We start from the raw sequence: 21,556 nt of genomic DNA on the forward strand, positions 1-21,556 counted from the left end.
AGAAAAAGATCACTATCTAGAAAACGACAGTATCACATTCACACTATCTAGTGATCAAAAGATGACACAGTTTGTGATATTTTCTTACTATACTTTATTTCAACTACTTTTAGTCTTTTACTATTTCGAGAACGCGAAGATAGCAATAAACCGAAGAAAAATGCCAATAATAAACAACGTGGACAAGAAAAGATTTATACAATGGATTTGGCAGCTTTTTGAGGCAGTCATTATCAACAAACCTAATCCACAAAGCTTCTTTTACCATTTTTTGACTTCCATGCCTATTGGTTTGTAGAATTACAAAATTTGTAGGGACCGACGTCTATTATGTAAGACAAAAAATGAGTTGAGTCCATTACTAGAGTCTAGAGAACCATCAAATGGCTCTTTTTATTTTCTCTATTTCTTTTGTACTATACAAGAGTATTACATATATTTAATTTCCTTTTTATTTTGTATTGAATGAAGTTGTATCTTATTTTGTTTTTAACGTACATAATATACTTTTGATTGGTCGAGAAAACCATATGAGTTCCGAGAAAAAAATCATCATGTATTCAGAATTCTTGAATTTGTAAGAATATAATAAAAATATCAAACACAATGAAAAAATATCTAGGATAATATGTCATGATATATTATTATTATTTTAAAATAGATGAAAAAAAGAAGAATCTTATAGAAACATTTACAAATTCCAAATCTTATCAAGTTCAAATAATTTACAAAAAATCCAAAAAAATGGAGAAAGGAACAAAAAAAAAAGATAGCATAGAGTAACAAAAACACATCACTATATATAAAAAAGGAAGATTATTTGAAAAAAATGTTCATCTCTCCTTCACCTTTGGAAGCTTCTTCTTCATCCATTTACCCTTTTTTTGAATACTTTCTTATCCATCCCAATCATATTGTCTCTATAGATTCAACTCCTAGACGCTCAGAGACATCTGCTAAAGATTTGAGATTGCATTGAATCAGAGCCTCCACGAAGAAACAAGTATCCTCCTCTGTGTTACCTTCCGGCACGTCCACCACGAACGACTCAATCACCAATGTCCCTGCTCTTCCCTCTATCGTCTCGGCCGGGTGCAACGAAATGATTGAGGAATAGTTCTGGTCGGTTGGATAACAGAATAGATTAAGCTTAAGATAACAAAACCATAATTAACCTTGTCGGGAAAACCACAAATAGTAAGTACGTACCTTGAGTCTGTGATCACCACCGAGGATTCTAACGGAGAGGATGTGTTGATCATCATCAAGAAACTCTAACCTCTCGGTGCTTTTAGTAGCTGGTAAACCAGATCTCACATCTACTTCTCTAACAGTACCAATCTCAAGCTTCTTCCCTTGAACCACACACCTACTAATAAAAGGTTTGTATTTTTGTGGTTGATCGAATCTCCTCACAAGTGACCACACCTTTTTTTTTACAAACACAACAAAATAACAGTAAACATCTCAAAAATCGAATCTTTAACGGTACAAAACTTGAAGGACTTGGGGATCTGAAATCGATTAGAAAACTTACGAGATGAAGAGGAGCGTTGATATGTTTTACAAGCGTAGAGCTGCACTGATTCTCTGAAAGCTCGTGACTATGGTGTCTCTTGATGTACTCGCTCTCCATCTCGTCACCGTTCATCATTCTTCTCTCACACACCACCCAATAGAGAAAAACAGAGACAGAGAATGAAAGAACGGGGGAAGAAAAGACAAGATCCAATCTAAGGAAGAATGAATCTGTCAACGTCGGAGATCTGATCCAGAGTATCGCCGGCTATAGATTGGTCGCCGTCTTTGTGAAGGAGATAATAAATAAAAGAAAAAAGAAAAAAAACAGAACGACCCCAACCAACTAAAACTGGACTCTCGCTCACTCCGAATATTCGTACTTATATATATATTTATAAAAGACGCATCTGATTGGACAGAAACAACTCTTTTTGCACTAAAGACCAAAACCAAGTTGGGGTCGGGGAGACAGTTTAAGCACCTGCTATTTAAAGGTAATCACGGTTCTGCCATTCTATATGTCGGCCTCTCTACTCTCTACTCTCTAGTAGTAGGAGGATTAGGATTTAGGATTTAGGATTAGGAGGATGCTCAATGCTCATTCATTTTAACTTATCTGTATTCCCATTTTTTTGGATTATGATTCGACCTGTGAAAAACAAAAATTGACTGTTATTTTCCATTTATGAGAATTATGACGAAAATAATCTCACTAATGCTATGTTTTACACATAATCACGATTTCCTTATAGGTTTATTAGAATTTGCACATACGTTAGTTGACACATCAACATTTTTTGTTCATAGAAATTATTTTCAATTAGACACCTAAAACATATTTCTTTATTAATGAGATGTTATCCGGTATGAGATTTTTTCACCCGATGTGAGGTTTAAAATATCTCAAGTGAATTAAGTCAATTATTATTATTAGTCAAAAATAAAAAATGGATAAGAGTCAACTCATCATGTTTCAATCAATTGGGCCGGAAAAACCTTAAACAGTGCTTAAAAGCCCATTACAATCCTATTTTAGGCGCGCACACAACCACAGTGACACAACAACTCGTCTGACGTGGTACTCTTTGACGATGAGAAAAGAAAGACGAACGCACGGATTCATGAACCGGTGAAAGCAAACCAATTCATAATTCGCGGTATAATCGTGTAGTGAACCGATGGTTAAAGGGTGAAACGGTTATTGTATATAACAGTTTGGAAAATTATCTCTGTTATTCTTCGACGACTGTATTTAAGTTGTTAAGTCAATAAGGGTATGTTGGAGGTGCAGATAGCTTATGGAGCTCTAAAAGGAGCAGAGGTATGAAATGAAGGGTCTCAAAAGTCTCTCCGCCTTATTTGGACGATGACACAAAGACCAAATATGGAAGTGAATTAATTTAATTGGATTTTTCCAGGAAATGGTGAAACGAATGAGTTGTTGTTGTCTATACAGAGACGCAAAATAGATAAGAGCTAAAATCACCATTTGATCTTTCTATCACCTATAAATCTATTGTTTATGGAGCAAACATATATATATAGAAAAAAAGAGAACCTTGCTTGCGTCTTCTTCATGGTGTTGTAGCGTTTGAAGTAAGTAAACAAGCACCAACCATTAGTTCATGAATTTCCTGCAGTTGGGGGCTTTACATAAGCATGGCACCTTGAATTCCTCTGGCTCGTCTGGATCAAATAAGTAATCATACCTGCCCAAAAACAACACACACCATTTCCTTAAACTATGATAATCATCAGCTTTAGATTAAAGAATAGTGTATAGAAATGTCTAGTGTACGTTAACTCCTCTTCCACAGCTACATTGGTCTTGGCGATGAGGACAATCCTGCTTTCCTCATCTCCTACGCTCATAATCCTTGCATAGCAATTTGGCGTACACTGCACCACGTATCACGATTTAGGCTTCACAGTCTCTAAATCTAATATAAAACGTCAAAAACCTATTCCACGCTGCTTACCGAATGGTTTATGAGCCGAGCTATATTCCCTTTATCTGTAGCATCAACCACTACTTCCTCACTGATCTTGAACAGCTGCAACAAAAATTTTCCCTTGGTTCAGAGAGATAGAGAGACAAAGAGACCATTTGTGGAGATAAGACAATAAACTATTTCAACTCACATAGCAATCCTTCCCTACTCTACGATACCGTGCTTCTCTTAAGTCGGCAATGCTACCTCTCACCTGTTCCCCTCTGTATTCAAGAACCTGAAATACAATAGCATCTCTCAACAGTCAAACACTCCTCCCATCCCAAATAGACAAAACAAAAATTCACAAATGGGTGCGCCTTCGAACCATTTCTCCTTCTTGGATATTTCTTCTTGCGAATAGACCCCACCCATGTATTCCAGATCGCCCAAAGCAGACCCGGTCCATTTCTGTCCTCTGTCGAGTGAAATATTACTTGTTAGATTTGACAATACCAAACGATGAAAAACCTGAACATTGCAATCGCTTTCAAACATCAGAGAATGCTTGCCTGCAAGTGGTGAAGTCGCTCCCTGAAAGAAGAAAACGATTTGGGTTCTTCCGGCACATGCTACACGTAATACAACCAAAACTGTCAGATCCAAAACAAAAGTTAGAAAAACGGAGTAGAAGTAATGCATGGAAACTTTCTTACCGTCAATGTATTTAGAGTTTGGATTGCTGCTGATGGATGGTGGTGTGGTCCCCTTGTGTGGTGAGGGATAGCTTCTTCTTCACTCCTCTGCAAAAATCCAAGATCAGCCTAGTAGACAAAGGGATGCGCAATAGAACATACAGACTTTTTTTTGTGGATTAAGACCCAAAATAATACCTTCTTGCTATTAGTCTTTCTTTTAAATACTCGACAACGAGCAGCAGAAAATGGATCACATGTAACGGTATCCTCTGTGGGTGACTCTTCATCGTCTTCTCTGACTGCTGAAATAAGCCGGGAACCGCCTTTCTTTTTGTTTTGGACCACACTTTTTGCAGAGAAGACCCGTGAAGGAGTTTGTATAATTAACCCATTATCTGGGTTTGGAGACCTACACACCAAAGAAAAATACAAAAGATAATTCAGAACCTAATATCCAACGCTTCTTGAAGGAGAAAATTGGGGAATTTACCTGTGATAAGCACAATAGGACACCATCTTTGTTGTCTGCCGACCATTTTTCTCCAAGCAGTGCAGCTACGTACATATAGCATGGAAATGTGTCTATTTATAAGGATTAAAACAATAGATTGCAAAGAACAGAACGCTAAGTCCTTAAAAAGTTGAAGAGGCAAAACACACTGTCTATCTGAAAGCTCCACAATAAATGACTACAGAAAAGGTGGTCCCAGATACAGTGAGCATACCTCCATTCTATAACCAGCTCGGGAGGCACACATGGCGTGATAATATGTGGAACACTTGCAACACTGAGTAGACGAGCCGTGTATTTGTTTGCATATTACACATATCTGAAATCCATCAAAACACAGAAGATTTTTGAATTTAAGCTTTTCTCACAGGCATTAGTGAACAGTACTTTCGAGTGCATCTGAAATAAAACACAGTTACAATAAAACTAACCTTCACAAAATTACTTGATGGAATACTCAATATCCCAACAGCTGGTTCCATTTTTTCTTCACTTGCAAAACATACTTCAGGCTGAAACCAAGCACACGTCACATGAACCCACAGCGTTTCCACATCAGTTGGCTTCAATGCACCTCCTATCATCATTAAATACAACAATGATGATATATCTTTGTTAAAGGGCAGCAATGTCATATGTTCGATAACGCCTATATCTTGTCAGGGAAATAGGTAGTTGAATATACTTTATAAAGCCATTTTGAAGGAAACATGTAAAAGTGCCACCAGGAAAGCAATACTTTTAGAGAGGGAAACTTTTAACTAGTTGTAGCATTTTAACTTAGACGGTGAAGCTAAGACCATGTCAAATACAGGCTCACAACAAAGAAAGAATATCTTAGTGCCATAAATCAAAAGGCCTACCTTTTACAGGGCAGAGGCAGCACTCCCGCTTAATATCTGGTTTCTCGCATGCTTTACAGACCCATGAGGTGAAATCACGAACATGTCTAGCGCCATAGCATTCCTGATGCACTGCTATTTGGCATCTGACGAGAAAAATTGAGAAAGAAAGAAACATCTTAAGTTGCTGATTAAAAATGATAACAGATAATGTTTCAAAAGTCGCCTTTAAGTATTCCATGGAACATAACTATCTTCTGTTTGCCAACAGGGTATTACATGAAAGTTAAAATGGTAACCTTGCTGATTTATCTCATCTACAGTAATTAGCAAAAAATCCTATCTTACACAGTCAAAGATTGGACGCAGAAATATTATTCTAAATGCAAGTTCCATTTACCGTTTGTGACTCATTCAGGTGGATGAAGTAAACAGTACCTGTTACAGATAATAATCTTGTTGTAGTCCCAATCTTCAACCCATCTGCAAACTGCACATCGTTCTGTTGTCCACTTCGCATTGACCGCCTCATATGTCTCTGCCAAAAATGAAGGGAAATTCCAACAAAAGCATCACATAAGCACTTGAAACTTTGCATCATGTTACAGGATTCCATTTCCTTTTATACGGTATAAATTATACCTGCTAGAAAAGCAAGTAATCTCTGCTTTCTCTGCTTTATGGAGGGTCGTTTGGGAACTTTAGCTGCTGTAGCATTTGCATGTAACTCTGCTAATTTCAGCATCTGCGGAGTACGGAAATGGTGTCAGTTTACTTTTAAGTAAATCAGATACGACTCAGAAGTAAGAAGCCAATATCACTGAAAGAAACCATAAGAGTAACTGTACAAACCCATTCTTCTAGTGACAGCTTCGAGCTTTTGACTTTCACACTGGTCTTCCAATTTTTTGACTTTGATCCGGTATGCCTTTCCCATTCACTAAGTGCTTTCCTTTTAGGTCCACAGGAGCCACACTTACACACCACTCTGTAAATAAACAACATGGAGTAAGACACTCTGAAATTCATTCATCAAAGAGACCTGAACATCTAGCAAAAGTAAATTGCAATCTCTAAAGGTTATTGCTTTGAATAAGTTTTAAAAAATAACCCAAGGCGAGAAGTTGGAGGGATGTAAGAAAAAGATAAAATGGTATCTGCTTACAAATGGAGCCTCGGAAAATAAATTCCTTCTACTCCAGCGCATACAACAGTAACCTTGTCAGGAAGAACCATCTGACCATCGCCTTTGCTAAGTCTGTACCAGAAAACTCCCAAATTTAGTCATTTGGCAATCAAAAGGCAGTTGTTGCTAAAACAATAACAAAAGTTAAGATAACGAGGCCTACTTTGACTTTGAGTTTTGATTTTCTGAATCTGATAGTTNCCTCATATGTCTCTGCCAAAAATGAAGGGAAATTCCAACAAAAGCATCACATAAGCACTTGAAACTTTGCATCATGTTACAGGATTCCATTTCCTTTTATACGGTATAAATTATACCTGCTAGAAAAGCAAGTAATCTCTGCTTTCTCTGCTTTATGGAGGGTCGTTTGGGAACTTTAGCTGCTGTAGCATTTGCATGTAACTCTGCTAATTTCAGCATCTGCGGAGTACGGAAATGGTGTCAGTTTACTTTTAAGTAAATCAGATACGACTCAGAAGTAAGAAGCCAATATCACTGAAAGAAACCATAAGAGTAACTGTACAAACCCATTCTTCTAGTGACAGCTTCGAGCTTTTGACTTTCACACTGGTCTTCCAATTTTTTGACTTTGATCCGGTATGCCTTTCCCATTCACTAAGTGCTTTCCTTTTAGGTCCACAGGAGCCACACTTACACACCACTCTGTAAATAAACAACATGGAGTAAGACACTCTGAAATTCATTCATCAAAGAGACCTGAACATCTAGCAAAAGTAAATTGCAATCTCTAAAGGTTATTGCTTTGAATAAGTTTTAAAAAATAACCCAAGGCGAGAAGTTGGAGGGATGTAAGAAAAAGATAAAATGGTATCTGCTTACAAATGGAGCCTCGGAAAATAAATTCCTTCTACTCCAGCGCATACAACAGTAACCTTGTCAGGAAGAACCATCTGACCATCGCCTTTGCTAAGTCTGTACCAGAAAACTCCCAAATTTAGTCATTTGGCAATCAAAAGGCAGTTGTTGCTAAAACAATAACAAAAGTTAAGATAACGAGGCCTACTTTGACTTTGAGTTTTGATTTTCTGAATCTGATAGTTCAAAGTTAAATTTAGCTCTGCAAGTACGACAGTAGTAATCTGTTTCCCCCAAATCCTTCAGACCATAAAATGAGCTTGATCTCAACACACGTAAACAGATGAGAATAGGGTAGCCTTGATGAAATCCAAAATTAACATACCTTTAGATGCTTATTTGATATTTGGTCACACTCTGCGTGTACCCAGACTTTACAACCATCACAGCGCACCTAATTTACCACACAATTATCAAAAGTCAAAATAGAAAACAACCAAAACCTGAAGCTACACCTCTATAGAACCTAATATTTTTCATTTCATACCCAGGTTTGACGGTCCAAATGATTCCTTATCTTCTTGCATATACCACAAATGTGTTTTGATTTTCTCAACTGCAATAACAACGAAAATAGGCTTATACGTTGCAACCATTTCTGCATCACTTACAACTAAACTAAGCATAATCACAGAACAGAGATCCTACATACCCTTGAACATGGTTTACACAACAATTTATCTCCACATTTCATTTTTTTTGCCATCTCAAAAGAAATTATCGTTCCACATCCTACACATTCCAGTGGATTTCCGTACTTTTTTAACAGCCTCTGCAAAACATAAGTTAATTACATACGTTGCCCAAACTGTAGGAGATTTCCACAAAAGGATATAAGATAGACAGCCATATAAAAGTTGACCAATAGGTATGGAATTAAATTCTGCGCAGCCTTTTGGGAACTATAACAAAACCAACCAATGTACATGTTGCAATAAAAATGAACCCCTTGCAACACGAACTCACAGACAGAGAAACTTGCCTGGCTTGGAGCATTGTTACCGAGATCCTGATTTGGGACGGCGGTCTCTTGAATCCATCCGTAGAAAGAATCGTCAAAAGCAGGGTTACCAGCAGCCAAGTGAATATCATGCATCAACTTCTCCGTGAATCCCTGATCTGCCAAAAATGCTTCCTCCAGTGCCATCTGAAAATTACGAGGGTTGCACCCTTGCAGTTCAGACTGTTCCTGGAACCTGAATAAGTATCTATTAAGCACTAATCCACAATTAAGACAATCTTCTTCTGAGAATTCAAGAGACCCACCTGGCAACATAGTCCACAAAAGGGAAGATCATCCCTCTCCTCACCCNAAAAGTAAATTGCAATCTCTAAAGGTTATTGCTTTGAATAAGTTTTAAAAAATAACCCAAGGCGAGAAGTTGGAGGGATGTAAGAAAAAGATAAAATGGTATCTGCTTACAAATGGAGCCTCGGAAAATAAATTCCTTCTACTCCAGCGCATACAACAGTAACCTTGTCAGGAAGAACCATCTGACCATCGCCTTTGCTAAGTCTGTACCAGAAAACTCCCAAATTTAGTCATTTGGCAATCAAAAGGCAGTTGTTGCTAAAACAATAACAAAAGTTAAGATAACGAGGCCTACTTTGACTTTGAGTTTTGATTTTCTGAATCTGATAGTTCAAAGTTAAATTTAGCTCTGCAAGTACGACAGTAGTAATCTGTTTCCCCCAAATCCTTCAGACCATAAAATGAGCTTGATCTCAACACACGNTATACAAGAACGCAAAACAAGCTCGGGTGCTTGAGTCATTGGATCGATAACAATAGCCGGCCAAAACGGTTCCTTTTTCCCAGATTTAGCCCAAACCAAGTCTCCTGAATAGAAGTTTTCTGGCCCAAAAGAACCATCTTTCTTCATAATCTTCTTGTCATCATCTTCCCTCGGTCTGTCAACACGACTAGGACGAGCCTCACCACGTTCCTCGTGAAACGTTGTTTCTTTATACAATACACTGTTATACTTACGGCTCCTATCAAGCTGCTTGTTTTTCAAATTGCCAACTTTAGAACCCCGAAAACTACTAACTTTCTCATCCCTGCACGCTACTACTTGTTCCTCCAAATCATCACAATCACTTTTGCTATCTTTCCTCCAATTCTCGAGCACCGAATCATTGAATCGAGAAGGAAGCACCTGAATCCTTCCCCTAGATGTCCGAACAAGCGGTGGGCGAGAGACTTCAGCCGGAGGAGGATCCCTCACAGAGCCGGAATCTTCTAATCTTCTCCTCGACATTGACGACTCTTTTTGTACCTCATCAACAGGTTTCATTTCAGAGCACCACGAAGCAGCAGAGAATCCATTCCGTCCTGTACCACCAGGAACAATCCCGGCGGCGATTTCTCCGAGAAGATTGAGAGGGTAGTAGTGACCTCCTCCCAAGTTGGTCTTTCTCTTCTTCCTGGACTCGTTCGCCGAGTTACCGAGTTTGCACCGTTTCAAACTCGGTATCTGGGTTTTAAATTTCCGTTTGATAATCATAATCTCAGAACCCAAATCAGAGTAACTAAAACATCTCCAAAATCCCAAATTGCTAGCTAAACCCTAACCTAGACCCCCCAAATTCCGATGTTCAAGTCGTCCGTCTTCTCAGACCCAGAACTGAAAATCGCAAACCAGTCGTAGCAAACAAGGAGAGCTACAAAATTTGAGCTTTTTTTTTTTTTTTTAATTTAAATGGAAGAAGAGAGACGTTTGGCACGAATGAGAGAGCAGAACGAGAAAGTGAGAGAGAGAGAGAGAGATCTGTTCCTAACTTCTCTCGCTCTCTATATCCAGAAGAAGAAGAAAAGAAAAAAAACCCAATTTTTAAAAATAAAAATGCTTCCTTTCTTATGATTTGGATGATAAAACCAGGAGAAATGTTGTCAAGAGATTGTTTTGAAATCGAAAGACTGAAAATTTTAATTTTGTTCTGTGTAAAGAAAAAAAAAAAAGGAGAGATTTTTAGAGAGAGAAAGGCGTGAGACAGAGATGAAGAGAGAGAGAGAGAGAGAGAGAGAGAGAAGACGCAGAAGAAGTGGGTGTCGTTTTGATCGGCGTCACGCCCTTCTGAATAGCGTGACTGAATTATGTGCACACTATTACTGTCGTTAAGCTAACCTACGCAGCATCCCCCCACGCTTTTTTTTTTTTCTTCTTCTTCTTCTTCTTCCTCGTTTCTTTGTCTTCTCAAAAACCAATTCAAAGATCGTGTTTTCTTATTTAGTTATTCTATTCTTAGTTTGATAGTATCAAAATCAGATTTCTATATGTGTGTGTTTTTTTGTTAGGTGCCAAGATCTTTGGGAGCTGTAATGGAACTTACATAGTACGGCTACGACAGTGTATTTATGTGCTTCTTACGTTTTGGGTTTTTAGTATGATTACAACTAACAACCAACAAAAACTCGAACATATATATATAACCAAAACTGTCAATCCATGAAACGCTCCTTTTACTTACACTCTTATGTTTCTTTATAGATGTAAAAATGATTTATTCTCTGTTCTGCTTAGTTTATGCACCGGTGAGTGAGGTTGATGGAAGAAACAGCTACAAAATGGAAAAGAAACCAAACAAATATTAGAGATTGAAAAGTTTCCCACCAATTTTTTTCACAACTCTTATAAGGGTATTTACGTAATAATCTCTGTTGTTTTTTTTCCGGTTTAGAACAAACCGAGAACTTCTGTGTGTGTGTGTTTTTTTTCCTGAAAAAAAAAAAAAAAGACCCCAATCATCTTCGTTGATTTGATATGTTTAATTACCAGTAAACATGAACTGGTTCCGTGATATGGTATATAAACAAGCTTTACGATTATTTCTCAATTGGGTAATTTAAGGTTTGGGCTGATTCTTGGCTCCCCATACATATTCTTGGATTCAAGAAGGGTTGCAAAAACCAAAGATTATTGAAAAGGTTCACTCTCTGATTGATCAAAATATCGTCTTAACTATGCGATTAACTTCAGCTTCGTCTTCTAATATAAATTATAACTTTATTATTCGTTTGTTAATTATAAATAAACTAATAAAGTAGCTTAAACCTGGTCACTTGGTTTTATTATATGCATTGGACTATAATTACAAAAACCTAGTCACTTCATATTTGAGAGGTGTCAATGGCTGAATAATCAACTTTTTTCTTTTTCAAACAAACCCCATTTCATTAAGTTGAAAAAAAACCCCATTTCATTAAGTTAGTGACAAGAACTCCCCTCTAGAATGAGTTTTTACACCGGTCAACACACTTACATGGGAATAAGAATACAAACAAAAAGTACAATAACATAAGCTAAAGCTAAGGAGATATAGGGGCATAAAAGCCTCATAGATAGGGTGAACCACAAAGCCAATAAGTCCACATAAAATGGCGAGAAGCTGTCTTAGAACAAATTGCCGGTCGCAAAACGACAAATTGTCACATTGGAATACAAAGATTCCGAAGGGTTTTTAAAAACCTAACTCGCACTAATGACGAATCATCAGCTCCTTAAAAAGAGAGACAACATGTAGGGTGAGAATGAATTCCCAAGAGTCGAATGCCCGAGAAAAGATCCAAGATATAGCCACGTTGTCGTACCACATAGAAAGAACTATACCAAGTAGTTACCAAGAGTCGAATACTCAACTTTTTTCATATTTGCGAAAGGTGATGCCAATGTACATTCACAATCATTCATCAAAAGTCAAAAGGCTAACTGTTGGGAAACTAAGAATATAATATGATATATACAGTGAAACCATTAGAGAGGAATGTCAAACAGCTTCTATATTTAGAGACGGTGAAATTCACAAGATCAAACATACTTAAGCATATCACAAGAATAAAACTACTACAACTTGTTTTCCTAATCCTCAACTTATTCAGGCAAACCCATATATACAAAACACGAGAGGTGGGTGGGGCTCATATTTTTAACACTGCATCAAACTATTCTTCTCCCTCATCTTTAGGACCTAACTAATCCTCATTTCTGCATCTCCTCTGTTTTTGCAAACCTTCCTCGGATTCTTGGTTGACTGTCTGCAAGAGCCTTCCTGCAAGCATACTGCCACCATACCAAAAACTCAGCTTCCAACAAAATAGAATCGAGCTTGTATATTATTTCCTAAACCATAAAAGCATTGTTTCAGGCCTTTACCTTGATTTTACGCCCGAAATTTCGCCTGCTTTTCTTGTTCCTGTATCGAGAAAGCTTCTCACGGCGGTCCTCAGAGGTGCAACTTATGATTATTCGATCCAACTGTGACTGAACAGGACGCACAGTTTTAGTACCCAGTGTCTGTAATAAAGCAAAACATCCACAAGTGATGAACATATACAGGAGATCTTTTGCCACCATCATAATCTATGCAAAAGGTCACAACTTTCTCCAAAATAACGATGATTCGATAAGAAAGAGCACATCCCAATTACTTGCAGACAGTAGTATATAATTTGAAATAACTGTTCAAAAAGAGTAGTGTTACTAATTTCAAACCTGAATATCGCTATCGCTATAGGCTCTTCTCATCCCATAATCACCTGGAGGGAAATGAGGGAAGCTCTGAATCACTGCATCCTCGTGATGTGCCACATCTGTTGAGCTCAGGTTCCCAGAGCTCACGCTCTTTGGAATTACCACATCAGAGACGACTACGCTACTACTACTGTTCAAAACATTGTCCATTTTTGCCACTAAAGAGATGTTCTTGATGTCTAACACCTCGGACAGTGGAGACTCCATAGCTGATTTCACCAGAAGGTCCTGCTCACAATCGTAGAAAGCCTTGTCTATAAGCTGCTGGTCACTCTGCAACGACCCGAGATCACTGAGTTCAACAAGCTCTTGAGAGAGAGGATCAACAACTAGCATTGGTTCTTCAATGATCGGCTCAGGGGCTTTGAATAGGTCACTCTCTTCTCCAAAATCATACTCACATGCCTCAACAAGATTGTTCTGCTTCACAACAATTATAAGAAGAAGAATGAGCAAAACAGAACAAGAGAGAACCAAAACCACAAACTACAAGATCACAACTCCAAACTAGACTAGAAAACAGTGAGTTTTCTTTGGTTTTATACACAAACACATACATATCTCTATAAAGTTGTAATCGTTTAAAAAGGGTAAGAGGAAAGGGAATCTTTCTTCTTCGTTACAGCCGTAGAGGAGTTTGATTGTAAGAAAATGAGGCAATGAATCGACATCAGAACATGTAAAAGACAAAAACAAAACAAAAGTCTCAAAACAACACGGAATCTGATGGGTTGAAAACACACACAATTTTGCTGTCAATCGTGTAAGGTAAGCTTATATAGTTCCAAGTCCAGCTTTGTATAAAGAGAACAGTGTGATCCCCAATATCTCAAACCCCATGAAGCATCAGTTTCAGGATAGAAATGATTTGGATTCATGAATCTCAATCTCAGTCTCAATGTTGAGTGAGAAATTGAATGAATAGCCTGACAAGTGACAAAACAAAAACAAAAAGCTCTAAATAGATTTTTTGACACATGGACTTGTGTCTCAATTTTGTCTGGTCTTTTTCTAGAAGACTTGTTGAAACCGGGGGCAAAAGAAAAATGCATAACGCTCGCTCTACTTTTCTTTATATATCACACTATTTTTATTTTTGGTAAAAGAAGGCACGTTGTTGTAGAGTTAATGTATTTTTTTCTTTTTAATTTTATACACCGCCCTTCTAGAAACCCAACCCCACAGACAGAGACTCGCACGTCATTTGCTTACAAAATCCAGTCTTCTGCAGCCAATGAATCACGATTACAAATTTACAAAAGTGCTCCTCCTAAATATATAAAAAAAAAAGCATTTCTATATTTGTCGTCAATAACAATGGCCACTTTTGTTTACATATAATATTTATATTATATATTTCTTGACGAAATTCTCTGTTTATAGGACAAAATAAAGAAGAAGAGAACAGAAGACCAACAAAAAAAAAGAAAGATGAATTATAATATCACAACCAAAAACGTTTTAGATGTGTCAGCGTTCTTGCTCTTAGAAGCATCCGCAGATTCCGAAGCTGGCCACGGCGGCGTTGACGATGATAAATGCGTTAAGGATATTGATGATGATGATGAGTCTTGTAGTGCCAGCTGTTCGTGCGAGATGTCTTGTATAACGTGGACGAGTCACACGCCAGATCGTCAGTTAGAATTTGCCGTAGAAGATACGGTGAAGGAAGAGACAGACGCTGCAGAGGAAGAAGAAGAAGAAGAAGAAGAAGAAGAAGACGGAGAAGGAGAGGTGAATAGCTACATAAGATCATGTGGAAGAAGCCAACGCGAAAATCTGGCCGTGGCGATCAGTGAGATGGATCAAAATCGAATGTTCTGGGAAGCTTGTCTCGCATCTTAATCTGTCATTTTTTTTTTTTTTTCTCAGCATGCAACAACAACAGAGAAAGCAAAATATCTAGATTAATTAGCGTGTTCTTGTCTGGTTTTCTTTTTAATTAATGCACATCTATATATGAATTGTTGTTACACTGTGAATACACTGTACCCAGATGGTACATCAAAACTCAGATGGTACACCAGACGCGTATGATACACCAGATCCAAATAGTACATTAGATCCAGATGGTACACCATACGCATATGGTACACTAGACCTAAATGGTATACTACCTAAACGGTACACCATACGCATATGGTACACTACCTAGATGATACAACAAATCCATATGGGCCAAATATACACAAATCGTAATTTTAGTGGGCTGCCATTAATTAATTCAGGTTCAACTAGAAAAAAATTGTGGACCCACCCATTAAACCCATTAGTCCAGTCTTTAAGTTTCCTTTTTCTCAAAACCAAAAATAAAGTTTGAGTTTTTCGTTGGTTCTATCAAGCATCAGCAGAAGAAGATTCCGTCTTTTACTCTGCCCAGAAAGACTCAATTTTTAGAAGCCAAAACAGATGTGAGCTCAGCCAAAAGCATCAAAGTTACCACAAAAACTTAAAAGAACAAAACTTTACCAACTAATCAGTGTTTTCCATCTAAATCACACTCCAAATTATCTTCATTAACAAACCAAAGGAAGAAACTTTAACTCAATTTCATCAAAGATCAAGCACAACAGAGACAAGAAACCCAAAAACCAGAAGTTCAATTTCAAAATCAAATGCACTGGCAAAAAGTAAGGAACTGAAGTCAAACCAAATTAAAAAAAAAAAAAAGAAAAAAGACAAACCATTTCATCAGAGAACTTGTAGGGTTTGAAGAGGTCATCAAACTGGTGAATCTCAGGAGAAGAACTTTGCATGAATCGGAAAGCTAACCCAGTTTCAGCATACATTTCTTCGTTTCTTTATACTCCTCTCTTTGCTCTTTGATGATTAGAAGATTTTTGTTACCTGGAAGTAGAAATGAGCATTAAGCAGAGGAGAGTGAACACAAAAACCCAAAAGAATGAAAAAGAGAGGCCAAGTTGGGAATTTGGAGCATACCCTGAGGGAAAAGTTCTGTACTTTGGCCCCTCCTCCTCTTGGCTGCCCCTATTGTGTGATGTTGAGAGGGCTGATAAGAAATTTTTATGTGTGAAGCAAAAAATTATTGGTGCACTGAATCCCATTTATAGATTTTTACTTTCTTTAAAATATTTTGGTATAGAAATAAATGTTTAGCATGAAAGAGGCAAAAAAAAAACAAAATTAAATTCAATAAAGAATATACAAAAATGTAACCCCCAACTATTTCAATATAGATATTTCTTAGGCTATGCACAACTTTTTTAACTTTTCTGTTTTATATCTTTAAAATCTGGAATCGGTAACTCCGTCTGTTGGACTCCAATCTAAAGTTTTAGTGAAAATTGAATTAGAAGGATGATACTACATACTATAAAATATGTATGACCAGTTATTTTCATGTACAAAAATATATTTAAAGGACACATCGTAAGTATAAAAAGGGTTCATGAATCATAACAGTTATTTCATATGTAACGTTCCTTTCAAGTTGTAAAAGTTTGTTGTAACAAGCAGTGGTTAATCAGTATATAAGAACAAAATTTGTTGGGATTAGATGACAAAACAGTTTTGCTTTTGTTTAAATAATCAGTTGGAACTACACAAAATAGTAGTACTAGCATTAAGCAAGTAGTATAGTAGATGACTGACTGTAGAGTGTAGACACACAGAGGCAAGCAAGCACATGTTTTAGTGTTGGGTCGTGACTCTCTATAATGATATTTTCTTTCACACCAATAAATCTCGAGATTAATAACTTCTGAGTCTCTCTGACTGATGATGATAGATGTATGATGAATCTTTAAATAATGGAAACAATTAATTCGTTCATAGAATACATTCTGGTTGTACTTTGTAACCAAATTCGTATAATCAATCAATTCTCTGATCTGCTTTATAAGCCTTAATGACCAAGAAGTGAGGTCCCGTGATGTCCTTTTTTTTTTCTTTTTTTTTTCAAGAATTAAATATGAGTTTTGAGGATATATATATATATGACAAAACTGACATGTGAAAATTTTCAGAAATGGGTTCCGTACGGAAAGTATAATTTGTTTTTGGTGAATTAACTAGTCTTTAAGTTGTACACTAGATTACTCTATCTAACTTAACGTTCAAAACACGTTTTTTCTTATGCTTTTCTTCTCCTTACAATTTTCAAAAACTCTTAACCTTGTTCAATAGTTATAAGTTCCATATATTTCTTATGAAGTATAAATTCAAGCTTGTCAGTTTGGTCTCATCAGTGTCTCACAATGGTGAACAAGGTTGGACCATGGGTTTAAGTTCGGTCAACTGGTTAAGGTATGTATGAATGTGTGCATCGTCGTTATAAGTGTGAGGACGACGATGGATATATTCTCTCTGAAACATTGATAGATTTATAGAGGACGAGATGGCGAAGACGTAAACTCATTTAGATCAAAACTCCCGTAAAATTCTTTTGTGCACATTCATCTTGTTTATTCTATAGTTTACTCTTCAATTTATCAAATTATGTTTTCTTGTGTTCTTGTTTGATTCGATTTCATATATGATTGGTTTGTGTTTATGAGATCATATATATGAGTTCATGTTCTCGTCTCATCATTTTTGTTTTGGATTCACTCATATAGTTTACTACTTGTAACACGTGAAATATTAACACAAAGGTTGGGGACCAACAATTGTTTAGTGTTGTTACATGAATTTGGAAATGAGAATTGACGTAAATCCATGGGTGGTCCAAATTTGATTACCATTTTATTTTCTCACACAGAAAAATAAAATGGACATCCCTTTGATTTAAGGTACCGAATATTTCATTTCGGCTATATTTTATTTCTAAGTGTGTGTTTGCATTTAAAACACAATTGTTATTGTTGCGCAAGTGGACTTGTGTTTGTTTGTTTTATATGTGGCTTTCTATAGTCTGAGCCCCCAATATGTTTGGTCATGAATGCATTGTTTTTTTTCTCCAACACAACATTGACCTTTCCTATCAAATTTGGCTATACATTTAAAGTATAACTATAGATTGTGGTGTAGAATAGGAAGCTTCATAATATTATTCAAAACGAGAAGTACAATATATACACAATACATTAGGGTTTTAGGTACCTACTATTTACTAATATATCCTTTACATAAATATATCTTATACACCCTCTCAAGATGGAGGGGCTGGAGTCACTCCAATCTTGTTGACCATTGTAAGAAACTTTGGGCGCGGAAGAGGTTTGGTGAGGGCATCGGCTAACTGATCATCCGTCGAAACATGAGTGACGCGGAGAGCACCAGATTACTCTTTCCCGGATGAAATGATAATCAATAGCAATATGCTTCATGCGTGAGTGGAAAACTGGATTAGCACAAAGGTAGGTCGCACCAACGTTATCACAATACACAATCGGAGCAACAGGTAAAGTGACACCAAGTTCAGTTAGAAGAGAGCATATCCAGATGAGTTCGGCAGTTGCATTTGCGACAGCTCTATACTCAGCTTCTATAGCAGAGCGAGCAACCCTCTTCTGTTTCTTGGAGGACCATGAGATCGGAGTGGTACCAATGTAAATAACATATGCATTTGTGGAGATGAGGTCCTCGCGATCACCACCCTAGTCGGAGTCCGAGAAAGCGTGAAGTGTAATTGGTGTCGAGGGTCTCAAGAGGATACCATGTGAGACAGTACCGGCGAGATATCGGAGAATCCGTTTAGCCGCCTGCCAATGTATGTCCGTAGGTGAATGCATGAACTGTGCTAGGCGGTTCACGGCAAACGCAATATCAGGATGGGTGAATGCCAAGTACTGCAAACTCCCTAAAACAATGCGATACTCCGTCGGGTTGTCATGAGGTTGGCCGGTGTGAAGCGTAAGTGATGGTTCCGGAGCCATTGGTGTGGACACAGGTTTAGCATTCAGCATATTAGTCTTTGTTAAGAGATCAATAATGTACGTTCGCTGCATAAGATGAAGTCCCTTGCTAGTGTGAGTTGCTTCGATGCCAAGAAAATAGTACAAGTCGGTCGGTTCTTTTAAAGAAAAACGCTCAGCCAATGCGTCAATGAAACCGGCAATGAGACGATTGGTGCTACCGGTGACGATAATGTCGTCAACATAGACCAACGTGTAAACCACGTCCCGACCAGAACGATAAACAAACACCGATGTGTCAGCCAGAGAATTGTAAAAGCCCAGTCGCAACAGATACGTCTTGAGTTCTTGATACCATGCGCGCGACGCTTGCTTCAGACCATATAACGCTTTGTTTAAACGACACACATAGTGAGGACGGTCCTTGTCGACAAACCCGGGAGGTTGTGAGATATAAACTTCTTCCTGAAGCGTTCCATGGAGGAAAGCATTATTGACGTCGAGCTGTTTGATACCATGTAAAATAGGAAGCTTGATAATATTATTCAAGATGAGAAGTACAATATATACACAATAAATTAGGGTTTTAGGTACCTACTATTTACTAATATATCCTTTACATAAATATATCTTATATGTGGAACCTTTTGGCTTTTGTGATACCTCCTTTGATTGGATATCTTGTTCTTTAATTTGCCAATGCTCATGGCGGCGCGCCAATCAGAGAGGGTGTCCTACTACATGTGTACACGCGCACGAAACTAATTGGCCGGGTTGCTTCCAAGCTTAGCTCGAACACTCTTCTCATGGATGGACTTACGAAAATACTTGAATTTAGCAGTTTTATAATGGTATAAAATTAATGGCAATAGAAAAACATCTGTAAAATGTAACTTCAATGGTTTAATATATATAGTAGCTTCAATGTAAAATGTAACTTCAATGTTCAGAAAAGTTTACCACCACGTTTTTGATATTACCACCACTGCAGCAATAATTTGTAAGGATATTGTTGTAGATCGATGGATACAACTAACTAAAGAATAACACATCAAAGAACTAAAGTTAGATTACAATCTGGTATAAAAATTATAATTATGCATAAAGAAGAAAATGTGGGTCTACTGTGATGTCTCTTTTATATCATTGAGAATTATATGTCTATGGGGACAAGGACCACGTGTGACCAGTGTTCATCAAATCTAACTCACACTAAAAACAACCAAGTCCGTACCACAACAAGAATATTCCACCCACCAGATACACCTCACCGGAGATTCTACCGTCGTGAATCAACTTTTTGCTCTCATAGAAACTATGGAAGTAATGCGCATAGTGGTCGATTTCACTTAGACATGTACATTTAACCAATTATAAATTATGATTTTGTTTAATGTAACAATTTATTAGATATGCCTATATGAGTGAAAAAGGAGAGCAAAACCATGCGTTCAATTTTCTCCAGAGAGAAGAATTCTAGATTTAAGTTGTTAACTTAAAATGAAAACATCATGACATTAAGCAAAAACCAGATCAAGTCTCAAGAATGTATATTTAACGAATCAACAACAACTGTCTTGAAATAAGCAAAAGGGGGAGATTTCATATATCTTGAAGCCATAACGAGATATAGGCTAGAATACAAAGCTGGCTTAAGAAAAGAAGAGTTGAAAGACGCGATCAGTTAAACTTTGCATTAGAGAAGTCCATCCCAGGATTCTGAGCCATGAACTTCTTGAGCATATCTTGCTTCTCCATCTCATCACTCGTTGGGAGTCCCATCTGCTTTTGCCTTTGATCAAACTGTNTTTTATTTCTAAGTGTGTGTTTGCATTTAAAACACAATTGTTATTGTTGCGCAAGTGGACTTGTGTTTGTTTGTTTTATATGTGGCTTTCTATAGTCTGAGCCCCCAATATGTTTGGTCATGAATGCNAAGAGAATCTCTGAGTCAATCTTGCAATATTAAAATCAAACACAAAGAACTGGTCAATAAGAAAAAGAAACCGATTAGCTTACCATCATCTTCTCAACGGTTGCACGAGTTTCAGGGTCAAGATCACCCAATTTGCTGCTCTCTGGTTCAACTTTCTGAGTGTCAATCTCAGGTTCACCTTTCACACAATACTTCCACCACTCCATCTGGTCTTGCTTTGTCAAGAGCACCGCTATCATCTTTTGATCCTCGATGTTCCAGAAGCAGTCATCAGGCTTGACAGGATGAAAGAACTCTCCATCAATGATTAGTTCTTGCCCTTTGAGACCAATTTTGATACGGTTCTTCTTGATTTCACAGGTAACAGACCATGACTTAGTGCCTGCTGGAACTGGAACGTTAATTGTGACCTCTTTGTAGATTCTGTCCCCATGAGTATTTCTCAAAATCAAGCCCATTGCCTTTGTTAGGAACTGCNCAACACAACATTGACCTTTCCTATCAAATTTGGCTATACATTTAAAGTATAACTATAGATTGTGGTGTAGAATAGGAAGCTTCATAATATTATTCAAAACGAGAAGTACAATATATACACAATACATTAGGGTTTTAGGTACCTACTATTTACTAATATATCCTTTACATAAATATATCTTATACACCCTCTCAAGATGGAGGGGCTGGAGTCACTCCAATCTTGTTGAC

The 21,556-nt window shown here is 37.3% G+C and overlaps 6 protein-coding genes across 8 annotated transcripts; 1 reads left to right on the plus strand and 5 right to left on the minus strand.

Moving 5' to 3' along the window:
- LOC104722120 (abscisic acid receptor PYL10-like) lies at positions 663 to 1,875 on the minus strand. The gene is made up of 3 exons (XM_010440229.1): positions 1,538 to 1,875; positions 1,210 to 1,428; positions 663 to 1,119 (listed from the first exon to the last, which is right to left on the minus strand). The coding sequence occupies exons 1-3, from the start codon at positions 1,652 to 1,654 to the stop codon at positions 910 to 912; spliced, it is 546 nt and encodes a 181-aa protein (XP_010438531.1). The 5' UTR covers positions 1,655 to 1,875; the 3' UTR covers positions 663 to 909.
- Positions 2,907 to 10,637, minus strand: LOC104722121 (histone-lysine N-methyltransferase ATX4). The gene is made up of 23 exons (XM_010440231.2): positions 9,238 to 10,637; positions 8,832 to 8,877; positions 8,548 to 8,761; positions 8,218 to 8,337; positions 8,053 to 8,121; positions 7,891 to 7,959; positions 7,714 to 7,805; positions 7,530 to 7,622; positions 7,217 to 7,352; positions 7,007 to 7,109; positions 5,942 to 6,041; positions 5,525 to 5,649; positions 5,093 to 5,238; positions 4,876 to 4,980; positions 4,641 to 4,705; positions 4,346 to 4,559; positions 4,169 to 4,255; positions 4,025 to 4,084; positions 3,841 to 3,930; positions 3,664 to 3,750; positions 3,501 to 3,575; positions 3,320 to 3,420; positions 2,907 to 3,230 (listed from the first exon to the last, which is right to left on the minus strand). The coding sequence occupies exons 1-23, from the start codon at positions 10,070 to 10,072 to the stop codon at positions 3,140 to 3,142; spliced, it is 3,123 nt and encodes a 1,040-aa protein (XP_010438533.1). The 5' UTR covers positions 10,073 to 10,637; the 3' UTR covers positions 2,907 to 3,139.
- On the minus strand, positions 12,320 to 16,143 carry LOC104722123 (protein CHLOROPLAST IMPORT APPARATUS 2). Of its 3 annotated transcripts, none has more exons than XM_010440234.2 (5): positions 16,037 to 16,143; positions 15,781 to 15,943; positions 13,058 to 13,516; positions 12,719 to 12,826; positions 12,320 to 12,625 (listed from the first exon to the last, which is right to left on the minus strand). In XM_010440234.2, exons 2-5 carry the CDS (start codon positions 15,883 to 15,885, stop codon positions 12,545 to 12,547), a joined length of 753 nt encoding a protein of 250 aa, XP_010438536.1. In that variant the 5' UTR covers positions 15,886 to 15,943; positions 16,037 to 16,143; the 3' UTR covers positions 12,320 to 12,544. The 3 variants fall into 3 exon arrangements, with proteins under 3 accessions (XP_010438536.1, XP_010438535.1, XP_010438537.1); XM_010440233.2 differs by having other exon boundaries at positions 12,719 to 12,859; positions 16,037 to 16,141; XM_010440235.2 differs by lacking the exons at positions 15,781 to 15,943; positions 16,037 to 16,143 and adding an exon at positions 13,842 to 13,970 and having other exon boundaries at positions 12,719 to 12,859.
- On the plus strand, positions 14,383 to 15,766 carry LOC104722122. Its single transcript, XM_010440232.2, has one exon. The coding sequence runs from the start codon at positions 14,528 to 14,530 to the stop codon at positions 14,939 to 14,941; it is 414 nt and encodes a 137-aa protein (XP_010438534.1). The 5' UTR covers positions 14,383 to 14,527; the 3' UTR covers positions 14,942 to 15,766.
- On the minus strand, positions 18,301 to 19,619 carry LOC109127238 (uncharacterized mitochondrial protein AtMg00810-like). Its single transcript, XM_019231781.1, has 3 exons — positions 19,557 to 19,619; positions 18,724 to 19,416; positions 18,301 to 18,654 (listed from the first exon to the last, which is right to left on the minus strand). Exons 1-3 carry the CDS (start codon positions 19,617 to 19,619, stop codon positions 18,301 to 18,303), a joined length of 1,110 nt encoding a protein of 369 aa, XP_019087326.1.
- Positions 20,167 to 21,310, minus strand: LOC109127697 (protein BOBBER 2-like). The gene is made up of 2 exons (XM_019233003.1): positions 20,932 to 21,310; positions 20,167 to 20,715 (listed from the first exon to the last, which is right to left on the minus strand). Exons 1-2 carry the CDS (start codon positions 21,304 to 21,306, stop codon positions 20,593 to 20,595), a joined length of 498 nt encoding a protein of 165 aa, XP_019088548.1. The 5' UTR covers positions 21,307 to 21,310; the 3' UTR covers positions 20,167 to 20,592.

Source organism: Camelina sativa, chromosome 11 (assembly GCF_000633955.1).
Source record: "Camelina sativa cultivar DH55 chromosome 11, Cs, whole genome shotgun sequence".
In the NCBI taxonomy this organism is placed as follows: Eukaryota; Viridiplantae; Streptophyta; class Magnoliopsida; order Brassicales; family Brassicaceae; genus Camelina; species Camelina sativa.